Source organism: Rana temporaria, chromosome 5 (assembly GCF_905171775.1).
Source record: "Rana temporaria chromosome 5, aRanTem1.1, whole genome shotgun sequence".
Classification (NCBI taxonomy): domain Eukaryota; kingdom Metazoa; phylum Chordata; class Amphibia; order Anura; family Ranidae; genus Rana; species Rana temporaria.
Genome location: NC_053493.1, coordinates 289,115,638 through 289,127,335, shown reverse-complemented (window position 1 = coordinate 289,127,335; position 11,698 = coordinate 289,115,638). Strand labels below are relative to the sequence as shown.

The 11,698-nt window shown below is 45.9% G+C and overlaps 1 protein-coding gene and 1 long non-coding RNA gene across 2 annotated transcripts; both read right to left on the bottom strand.

Moving 5' to 3' along the window:
• Window positions 1–894: 894 nt before the first annotated feature.
• On the bottom strand, window positions 895–7,059 carry LOC120940862. Its single transcript, XM_040353949.1, has 3 exons — window positions 2,218–7,059; window positions 1,250–1,984; window positions 895–1,023 (listed from the first exon to the last, which is right to left on the bottom strand). The coding sequence occupies exons 1-2, from the start codon at window positions 6,572–6,574 to the stop codon at window positions 1,680–1,682; spliced, it is 4,662 nt and encodes a 1,553-aa protein (XP_040209883.1). The 5' UTR covers window positions 6,575–7,059; the 3' UTR covers window positions 895–1,023; window positions 1,250–1,679.
• Window positions 7,060–7,171: 112 nt separating this feature from the next.
• Window positions 7,172–7,758, bottom strand: LOC120940863. Its single transcript, XR_005749487.1, has 2 exons — window positions 7,527–7,758; window positions 7,172–7,300 (listed from the first exon to the last, which is right to left on the bottom strand). It is a non-coding gene; the product is annotated as an uncharacterized LOC120940863 (long non-coding RNA).
• Between the last annotated feature and the right edge of the window lie 3,940 nt (window positions 7,759–11,698).

Sequence of the window (11,698 nt, the reverse complement as noted above, 5' to 3'; positions counted from 1 at the left end):
GATCTGGTCCACCTGCTTTGGCGGTGTCCCAAGCTGCATAGGTACTGGGCGGAGGTCCTGGCGACCCTAAACTCAGTGTTCAAGACCAATGTCTCGCTGGACCCGCTCTGTTGCCTGCTGGGTGTTCTGGAGGGGGTGATAGAGGAGGAGGCCACCAGGGTGGCGTTTGCCAGGGCATTGTTCCAGGCGAGGAAACTCATCCTGATACACTGGAAGTCGAGGGAGCCCCCCTCGGTTAAGACTTGGATACAACACGTGGGTAGAACACTGTTGATGGAAAAGTATATTTACCAGCATAGAGGGAATGCAGGGAAATTTCTTAAATTATGGGATCCATGGCTCGCAACACCCGGATTGAGCCCCTTGGAGCTAGTACAGGCACGGATACTTGGGGGGTTAGAGGGATAAGGAAAAACGCGCAGGGTTCATAGCCCAGTACCTTTGGAGACCGTAAAGGGGGAGTAGGAATGGGATCGCGGGAGGAGATAGGAGTCTGGGTTGTGGACATGGTTGCTGGAGAGGGTGCAATATCTGTATATATTGATGGGATGTGGTGCATCTGTTATTTGTTTATAATTTTTGCTGGTGTGCATGTTTGCATATCGAATGTAAAATGTCATTCTTTTAATGTCAATTTGTTGTGTGAGCAATAAAAACCTTTTTGATTCAAAAAAAAACTGCTTGCGGCTTTAATGTAATGTTGCAATTGAAGCATGAATCCAATCCAGAGAGAGATCAAGTGTAAAAGAAATAGGAGAGCCACCACCAACACCCGTACACACTGACCCTTACCGTCAGTACATGGGTAATGCACATATAAGGTATCCCAAAATAAGGAACATGGACACTGTTACGGCCCCTTTGGCATCGAATAAATAACAAGAGGAGAGCTTCTGACGGGTGCAGTAGTTTTATTCTTTCGGAACAAAGGTGCGCAGCAGGGTTGAATATTATTTTCTTTATCTCCTTAAGCACCGTAAAAATGAATATCGTAAGCACCATAGCACCATAGCACCGTGAAAACTGTAAATGACATACAACACACTTATTTACAGTTGTCACCAAAAAGGGGGTTACAGGGTTAATTACAGTTGTCTGCACACACATCTAATTACATTGAACATTCAAAGAAACATGGTTACATGCAAAGTGTCTTGGATCATATAGCGTATTTAAAACCAAACAGCATGAACAGGGTTTATCTCTAGAACATATACACCTTTATAACAATGCACACTTTTCTGCATACCTCGATCCACTTGCCAAGGGGGGTACAAACTTTAAGCTTTAGGGATTTTCTGCAGACATCTTCCATGAAATCCTATGCAGACAGCTAACATGTGGCATCTGAGATACAGGAAAAGGCTTTCTTTCTAAGACAGGAAGAAGGAGTGGTCTTGTAATCCTGCTGATCAAAACATTCCCCAGGGAACCAAAGGGAGGCAGAAAGGTTCCACCCAGCAGTGAGTGCTGAACAAGATCCACAATGATAAGCGGACAGTTACACTCCCACCAAATTATGTTATGATGAACATAACCTAAAAGTCATACATAATTTACAGAACATAACCTTGGCCGCTATAAAACATGGTGCATCATACACAATTTAGCTTATAGGTACCTCTGTAACTGGCTACTGTCTTGTGTGGTGGTATGCTAGTGTATCACTAAAACTGAACTTATTTGCTTTCTATGAGGACTACTAGCTTTTGAATAGGACGTTCAATAATTGAAGGTTTTGATACATAGTCCTTCTTATCTTGCAATCTTCTGTCACCTACTAACACCTTGACTCGACGAACTAGATCATCCTTTTCTATTGTAGTTTCAATTACACGTCCTAGTTGCCACTGGCATCTGGGAGACATATCATCTTTGATTATGACAATGTCATTTACTTTGAGGTTACGTCGAGGTGTGTGCCATTTCTGTCTTGTGGAAACACTCATGAGGTATTCTCTTTTCCACCGACTCCAGAATTGTTCTGCTAAATATTGCACTCTACGCCACCGTTTAGCTGCATATACGTCTTCCTTTACGAATTTCCCAGGTGGAGGTAATGCAACCTTGGATTTCATCAGGATGAGGTGGTTTGGAGTTAGAGGTTCTGGCGCCTTGGGGTCATTGATTCCATCGACAGTTAAAGGACGGCTGTTAACAATGGCCATGGCTTCATAAAATAGCGTTCTAAGAGAAGCATTGTCTAGTCTACTTGAACATTGGCTTGTGATGCAAGGGTTGTAATGGGTTTGACTTTAGGATCGTCTACAATTAGTTCTGCTGAAGAGCTTGAAGATGCGTGCACTTCAGATCTCCAAAGGAAACTAGGCCCAGATAACCAACTTGAGGTGGAGATATCCGCTACATGTAGACCCCTGGATGCATGGTCGGCTGGGTTTTGTGTCGTATCCACATAATGCCACTGGGTTGGATCTGTGATCTCTCTTATGAGTTGAACACGATTGGCTACAAACACGTGAAACCTTCTTGCTTCGTTATTGATATAGGCTAAGACTACTTGGGAGTCTGTCCAGAAGAACTCTTTGTCAACTTCTATTTCAAGTTCTGCCTTCAACATGACACTCAACCTTGCTGCAGTGACGGCAGCTGAGAGTTCAAGCCTTGAGATGCTCACAATCTTCGTTGGTGCAACTCTTGCCTTGGCCATTACGAAGCTGCAATGGACTTGATCTCTGTCATTTTTGTATCTAAGGTACGAACAGGCACCATATCCTATGTTGCTGGCATCGGAAAAGTGGTGTAGTTCCACTTTCATTCTGTTACCAAAGTCTGGGGGATGGTAACATCTGGGTATCTTGATTTCCCTTAAAGCTTGCAGACTACTCTTCCAAGCCTCCCACCGTGGACATAAGCTCTCAGGAAGTGCTTCATCCCAACTGATGCCTCTGCGGCAAAGCTCTTGGAGAATGCACTTGCCACTCAGTATGAAGGGGGCTATGAAGCCTAGAGGATCATAAAGGGAGGCTACGACTGACAGGATACCACGACGAGTTGAGGGTTGATGCTTTATGTCAGCACTGAAACTGAAGGTGTCGTTTTCATCTGACCACTGAATGCCAAGTACTTGTCCTTCTGTTGTTGAGTCTGGGCTAAGTTTGACAGGTACACTAGTTGTTGCTCTTTCTGACGGAGCAATACAGGACAGGACGTCCCTTTTATTAGAGTTGAACTTATGCAGTCGTAGGCCGGCATTTTTACATAATCCTTGAGTTTCGAGGATTAGATTCGAAGCTTCGCTGACTGTTGGAACGCTAGTTAGGCCGTCGTCGACATAAAAGTTCTTCTCGATGAAGGCTGATGCTGAGGGATGTTCTGACTTGTGTTGTCGTGCAAGATACTTAAGGCCGAAATTGGCACATCCTGGAGAGGAGCTGGCACCGAAAAGGTGAACTGCCATTCTGTATTCTTTCGGTTCTGTTTCCAACTGACCGTTCTCCCACCAAAGGAACCTTAAGTAATTGCGCATTTCTGAGGGGATATAGAACTGATGGAACATCTTTTCAATGTCGCATATCACAGCAACTGCTTCCTTCCTGAAGCGACAGAGGACTCCCACTAGAGAGTTTATCAGGTCGGGACCTGTCAGCAAGGTATCGTTCAGGGAGATGCCTTTGAACTTTGCTGAACAATCAAAGACAACTCTTAACTTGTCTGGCTTCTTGGGGTGATAAACCCTGTGATGTGGGATGTACCACACTGTCTCTTCCTCTGATAATGAAGGGGCTGGTTCTGCATCACCTTTTCTGATTGTTTCTTCCATGAATGCAGTGTAGTGTTCATGGTACTGTCTATTTCCCTTTAATCTTTTCTTTAGATGATGAAGTCGAATAAGGGCCAGCCTCTTATTGTTTGGTAGTGCCAGTTGACTGTTGTCTTTGAAGGGTAACGGCATCTCGTAGTGTCCATCTTTCCTTTTCATTATAGTTTCCGAGAGAAACTGCACGAAGCGAACATCATCTTGAGACATGTACTTATCTTCATAATTTCTTTCAATGAAGTCCATTTCTAAAGCCTTTAACACATCAGCGACCGGCGGCATTGGCATTTCTTTCACTGCGACTCTGTGTACGAAGCTCTGGCTACCCTGTCTATCAAGATGTGGATTTGCTGATCCTACAATGCTCCAGCCGAGCATAGTTTTTTGAGCGAAGGGTTCATTTTCGGAGCCGATAACAACCTCCAAGGGAGCCAGTGCTGATGGGCAGTCATAACCGATCAGTAGTCCTACTTCGCAATCTTGAAGTGGCTGTAACTTGTTTGCCAAGTGTTTGAGGTGTGACCACTGGAGTGCAGTCTCCTTAGTGGGGATGTGAGACTTATCTACTGGAATAAAATCTCTTGTATAGGCTTGACGGAGTTGGACTTGAACTTCGGAGTTGAAGCCACGCACTTGCAGACCGTGAGCAATTTGGCTTGAAATAACTGTGTCAACCGCTGTCATTGTGCTGAGCCTTAGCTGTAATGGCTTGGTGCTCACACTTAACTTCGATACCAGGTCTGCCAGAATAAAGGTTGAATCACTCTGTGTGTCAAGTAAGGCATAAGTGAGGATTTCCCTCTGAGGCTCCGTAGTAGCTGACAACAGAACTGGAACAATGCAGGATGTGGCAGACGTATGTCTTGTCAAAGTATGGGACATAACTTTGGGAACGTTGTCGTTTGCCTTATTTCTCATGCCTACTGAATCATCGTTTGATGCCTTGACAGGCTCAGTGTCTCTCTGTATGTGCAAACAGGTTGGATGACGTCGACTGCATATGCTACACGTGTGTCTTCCTTTGCAGTCTTTTGTAGTGTGGCCCTTTCTTAAGCAACCAAAACAGAGATGGTTTTCGTGAATAAAGGCCCTCTTTTCCTCGATGGTCTTTGCCGCAAAGGTCAGACATTTAGCGACACCGTGTGTTTCGTCTTTGCAGACTAGGCAAGGTGGTTTCGGTCTTGAAGCTGAGATATTTGGAACGTTGAAGGTAGAGGGCTTCATTTGAGTGCTTGTGTTGAGCGCCTTGGCTCTCTTGGGAATTCTCTCATCTGTAGTCTTGGTACTGAGGAGAAAAGGAGAGGCAATGGGGTTGCATGCAATCTTAGCTTCCCTTTGCAGGAACTCTGTGAAACGAGCAAAGGTTGGGTATTCTTGGGACTTGTCCAGCTCGTCCACGGCGATGCGACTCCATCTGCGCACGATCCATTCAGGCAGTTTCTTGAGAAGCTTGTGGTTTTCTTCACAATCATTTAGAATAGCTAGGCCTTTAACATGAGGAATGGCCTCCACACAACCTTGAAGGAAATCTGCAAACTCTCTTAATGCTACAGGGTCATTTGCTGATATCTTTGGCCATTTAGCCAACCTTTCTCTGAAGGCTCTTTGCACTATGAATGGACCTCCATACCTGTCCTGTAGGATTCCCCAAGCACCTAGATAGGCATCTTCTGAATTTCGGTAGAAGAACCCTTCCACTGCCTTACGAGCTTCACCACCGAGATACCTCTTCAAGTACAGCATTTTTTCGCACACAGGGAGTGGTTTCTGATCAATCAGCGCCATAAAGGATATCTTCCAATCTATGAACTTCAAAGGATCACCTGTGAATACAGTTGGTTCAGGTATAGGGAGACGGTTGGAGATAAGCAGACTTGCAAGTCCTGGGGTTAGACTAACTTCTTCATTTGGTCTTGACACCCCAAGTGGTGTATTTGAAGGTTGAAATGGCACAGCCTTTGGATTCAATGAGTTTCGTGGTTCATTATTTTGGCAGAGGTATTGCACATTGTGGTCTGTCTCCTGTTCGTAAATTTCAAGACTATCATAAGCGTTGTAGGCTTTCACTCTTGCTGCAGCTACCTTGACTTCATTTTCTGCTTGTAGCTGTTGTAGTCTTGTCTTTTCCTCATCCAACTTCAGTTTAATTTCTGCCTCTAGTTTGTTCAGCTTAGCTTGCTCCTCGCGCATCTGTTGCGTCGCCTTTGCCTGTTCTATTTTGGCTGCAAGATCTGCTTCTGCGTCAGCGCGTTTGCTAGATCTGGAAGTGGCTCTTGAGCTTGCGTTGGAGTCTGGTAATGACTCTGAGAGGACAGTTTCTGTTTCTGAGTTTCCAAAGACTGACTCATGCTCTTCTTTATTAAGCACCATCCTCACCCTTTCCTTCTCAAGTTGATCGTTAAAGATTTCATCTACATTCTCTAGCCGCTTGCTGATGAGGTTGCAGATTTCAGCCGTTAACGCGGTGCATGCATCCATTTTCTTAACAACGTACGGGGTAGTGGAATTATTTCGGCACATGGACTCATACTGTTGGTGCACTAACGCTTCTTTGGCTTTAATCTCTTTCAATCTTGTATTAAGGTCTTCAGTTGAGCAGAAACCTTTTAACTTTGTCCTACATTCCTTTGCTAGCTCCTTCCAAGAGTTGCACACCTTTTTGAATGCCTTTTCATTTTTCTTAACTGTTTCTTCGTGCATTTCTTTGCCCTTTTCTGTTAGGCTTCGCTCTCTAGAGCTGGATCGTACCTGTTGTGACTCTGTGGGTTTGTCTGTTTCTTCAGCAGGTGACAACATTTTGTTCTAGTGTGCCTTTGCCTTTCAAGTGTGAGTGTGCCTGAAACCTAACTTGAATGAGTGTTGGCTCAAACTTGCTACTAAGGGCTACGACAGATAACAGGTGTTCACACTTGTAACTAAAGATTAGCAAACAATGCATACAGTACTACAAAATGTTTTAAACGAATATACTGCTGACACTTTCTAACCAGACAATTAACCCTTTACGTAAATAACTGCAGTTTAGTGGATTAGGAACTTGGAAGATAGCGTTGCTTTAAATCTGACACTAGGCCTCTAAACACGAATATAATAACTTGATCACTGGTTTCGCAAAATATTAACTATTTGGCTCGCATAGTAGTTAAGGGCGGCTTCCGGATCACATATAAAGAGCCCGCTATATTTAAAAGTCCACGTGACACGTTTACTTTTTTAGCCAAGTCTCTGTTGCCAAGATGGCGTCCGCACGTGTCTTGCGAGGCGTTGGGAAGCCTTTACTCACAGTTTGATGAAGACAGCGACGCAGCTGGTGATGTCGAGTCTCCACCGCAGCGACGAGTTTTCACTGTTACGGCCCCTTTGGCATCGAATAAATAACAAGAGGAGAGCTTCTGACGGGTGCAGTAGTTTTATTCTTTCGGAACAAAGGTGCGCAGCAGGGTTGAATATTATTTTCTTTATCTCCTTAAGCACCGTAAAAATGAATATCGTAAGCACCATAGCACCATAGCACCGTGAAAACTGTAAATGACATACAACACACTTATTTACAGTTGTCACCAAAAAGGGGGTTACAGGGTTAATTACAGTTGTCTGCACACACATCTAATTACATTGAACATTCAAAGAAACATGGTTACATGCAAAGTGTCTTGGATCATATAGCGTATTTAAAACCAAACAGCATGAACAGGGTTTATCTCTAGAACATATACACCTTTATAACAATGCACACTTTTCTGCATACCTCGATCCACTTGCCAAGGGGGGTACAAACTTTAAGCTTTAGGGATTTTCTGCAGACATCTTCCATGAAATCCTATGCAGACAGCTAACATGTGGCATCTGAGATACAGGAAAAGGCTTTCTTTCTAAGACAGGAAGAAGGAGTGGTCTTGTAATCCTGCTGATCAAAACATTCCCCAGGGAACCAAAGGGAGGCAGAAAGGTTCCACCCAGCAGTGAGTGCTGAACAAGATCCACAATGATAAGCGGACAGTTACAGACACTCTCAATTCATCAGATCTTCCCTCTTCCAAAAAAGATCTTCCACCAAAACTCTCTCCACAGACAGTCATTTGTGAATCCAGAGGAAAATATGAAGATCTTCAGTTATCTGAAGTTACCTGACCCCTTTGGGTCTTGTATGGATAATAAGGGGAACCCTGCACCCAAATAAAAAAAAAGGAAAGGCATGGGGCTCCCAGGCCCTATATACTTTGAACAGCAGTATACAGGCGGTGCAAACAAGACAGGGACTGTAGGTTGGTTTTAAGTAGAATCTGTTTGTAATTTTGAACTGTTACATTTTTAAAGTGTAGCTCCAGCCAAAAAATCTATTTTTAAGCTTTTTGGAAAACACAGGGAAGGGTTATCACCCCTGTAACATTAGTTTTGCTGTCTGTGCACCTGTTCAGAAGATTTCACCTCACTTTCTGTCCCAATGACAATTGTTTTTTTGAAAATTCGTTTTTTTTTGTGAAACAAGGATTGGTGATAAAGCATCAGTGGAGAGGAGACACCTTTTTCCCATATTAACTCTTACAGGAGAGAATTTCCCTTACTAGGGGTAGATTTCCTATTGTCTCCTTCCGTTTGCAAGTAGGAGTCGTTTGTAAGTTGGATGTTTGAAAGTAGGGGCCTGCCGTATATACTCTTGGGCCTTAGGTGTTGGTGTTGCCACAACACTGTAAGCCCTCACAGTTACTTTGGTGGGCGCAGGAATGGGCCCTACTGTGAAATATTAGACCAAGAATTGTAATTACATGCACCTGTTGAACAGGGGCAGAAAAATTGGGCCTTTGGTGGTGGTGGTGTTGCCACAACACTGGAAGCCCTCACAGTTACTTTTGGTGGGTGCAGGAATGAGCTCTGCTGTGAAATATTAGATCAAAAATTTTAATTACACGCCCCTGTTAAACAGGGGCAGACAAATTGGGCCTTAGGAACTGGTGCTGGTGCCACAACACTGCAACCCCTCACAGATACTGTAGTTTGAGCGCAGGAATGAGCCCTGCTGCAAAGTATTGCATTTAAAATTGTAATTACACGCCCCTGTTATCGTTTTACAAAGCCTCCAGCGTCATTGAATGTGCGTTCCGAAAGAACGCTGGATGCAGGACAGGCCAGAAGCTCAATTGCATACTGTGCAAGCTCTGGCCAGTGATCCATCCTCAAGACCCAGTAAGCCAGAGGATTTTCGGCGGGAAAGGTGTCCAAGTCTGATCTTGCCCCTAGGTATTCCTGCACCATGTAAAACAGATGCTGGCAATGGTTGCTGGAACCGATCATACCTTGGAGCTGCGGACTAAAAAATTGTCTGAACGCATTGGTCAGACGGCCACCTTCTCTACCACTCCTTCTTTGACTGACCGAAGCCTCAGCAACATGTTGTCCCAGACCAGGATTTTGTAACCTCCCAGTCTCTGGGAACGCGTTGCACAGACCTTTCTGCAAGGCCTCTTGAAGATGTTTCATTCTCTGCTCCCTCTGCGACGGCAAGATAAGGTCCGCAACCTTACCCTTGTAATGTGGATCAAGGAGGGTTGCCAGCCAGGAATGATCCCTCTCCTTGATAGAACGAATACAAGGATCCTTCCGCAGGCTTTGCAGGATCAGGGAGGCCATGCAGTGTAGGTTTGCTGAGGCATTCGATGCAGAGTCCTCTGGGTCACTGAGGACAACATGATCCGCAGCCACCTCATCCCAGCCACGTACAAGTCCATGGGTTCCTTGGGACTGTAATTGATCCCTTGAAGACTGCTGCTGATGCTGAGTGCTAGGCTCCATGCTGACATAATCCTCCTCCTCGTCCTCTTCATGTGTGATAGGCAGGCCAGCAGGAACACTGTCTGGATAAAGGGGGCCTTGAGAGGTAAGGAAGTCCTCGTCTTCCCCCCTCTGTTCTGCCTCAAGTGCCCTGTTCATTATTCCACTCAGCGTGTGCTCCAACAGGTGAACAAGAGCGACAGTGTCACTGATGCATGCACTGTCACTGCTCACCATCCTCGTGGCCTCCTCAAATGGTGACAGGACAGTGCATGCATCCCTGATCATGGCCCACTGGCGTGGGGAAAAAAACAAGCTCCCCTGACCCTGTCCTGGTGCCATATTGGCACAGATACTCATTGATGGCCCTCTGCTGCGTGTGCAGCCACTGCAGTATGGCCAACGTAGAGTTCCACCTGGTGGGAATGTCACAGATTAGGCGGTTCTTGGGCAGGTTGTATTCCTTTTTGAGGTCAGCCAGCCGAGCACTGGCATTATATTACTGGCAGAAATGCACACAGAGTTTCCTGGCCTGCCTCAGGACCTCCTGTAAGCCCAGTTACCTGCCCAAGAACCGCTGCACCACCAAGTTAAGGACGTGAGCCAAACAGGGCACATGGGTCAGTTGTCCCTGTCGGAGGACGGAGAGGAGGTTGGTGCCATTGTCGCAAACCACTTTTCCTGGCTTAAGCTGGCGTGGCGTCAACCACCTCTGAGCCTGCCCCTGCAGAGCTGACAGAACCTCTGCCCCAGTGTGGCTCCTGTCCCCCAAGCACACCATCTCAAGCACCGCATGGCATCTCTTTGCCTACATACTTGCATAGCCCCTTGAATGCCTACGGAGCACCGCTGATTCCGAGGACAAAGCACAGGATTAGGCCATGGAGGAAGAAGAAGAGGAGGGGTTGGAGGAGAGAGGTGTGTCAGAATTATCAGTAGTAGCATTTCTGGAGGCATGGTGGCAGAACAACCTCCAACACTACTGCACCTTGTCCTGCATCCTTTCCCAGCTGCCAGCAGAGTCACCCAATGCACTGTGAAAGGTAGGTAACGTCCCTGTCCATGCCTGCTGGACCATGAGTCAGCAATAATATGCACCTTACCGCTGACCGCCCTGTCCAACGAGGCCAAGACATTGCCTTCCACATTCCGGTAGAGAGCCGGAATCGCCTTCCGTGAAAAAAAAATGGCGTTTGGGAACCTTCCACTGAGGAACTGAACATTCCACAAACTCATGGAAGGGGGCAGAGTCTACCTACTGAAAAGGCAGCAGTTGAAGTGCTAGCAATTTAGCCAAGCTAGCATTCAACCCATACACTGTGCAAAGGACACTAACTCAAAATATGGCAGGTCCCTGCCTGTATTGTATGAGAACACCAGCAATTGTATTCAGGTAAGCTTTAGGTGCACACTGTGCAAAGGACACTGAATCAAAATACTGCAGCTCCCTGCCTGTATTTGTATGAGAACACCAGCAATTGTATTCATGTAAGATTTAGGTGCACACCGTGCAAAGGACACTAAATCAAAAGACAGTCACCTGCCTGCCTGTCAGTATATTAGGAAGAGAATACAGGAACAGATCTAGCTAAACTGAATACAGTGTATAAATATATATACAACACGTGGGATGCATACAGTATATATCCTCTACACAGGCGGCCTTATATAGTGTGGGGCGTGTACTAAACCCCCTGAGGCATAATTGGCCAAAGCCACCCTGGCGCTCTGTACAGACGACGCTGTGATTGGCCAAGCATGCGAGTCATAGTGCATGCGTGGCCAATCATCAGCCAGCAATGCACTGATTATTTATTGGGGCCGTGACCCGCCACTTGAATTTGGAGCGAACGGCCAGTGTTCGTAATTCAACGAATGATCGAACGGCCGGTGTTCTGAACTCAAAGCTCTTCCCTAATTCTGAGGTCGTGGAAGAACCACAGCCCCCAGTATGGACCCCAGCCCCCAGCTTGGAGAGAGCCTCATCCTTACACGGTCATGGAGGAGGTGTCCTGGAACAGATGAGCTGAAGAAGCAGTCGGTACGCATGTCCGTGTAACTTCTTCACCATGGACTCAGGGCAGGTGAATGTTGGTGAGTAAGTTCTAGTGGACATCTGGAGGAGGCAATGCCAGGGGAGCTGGGTGCAAG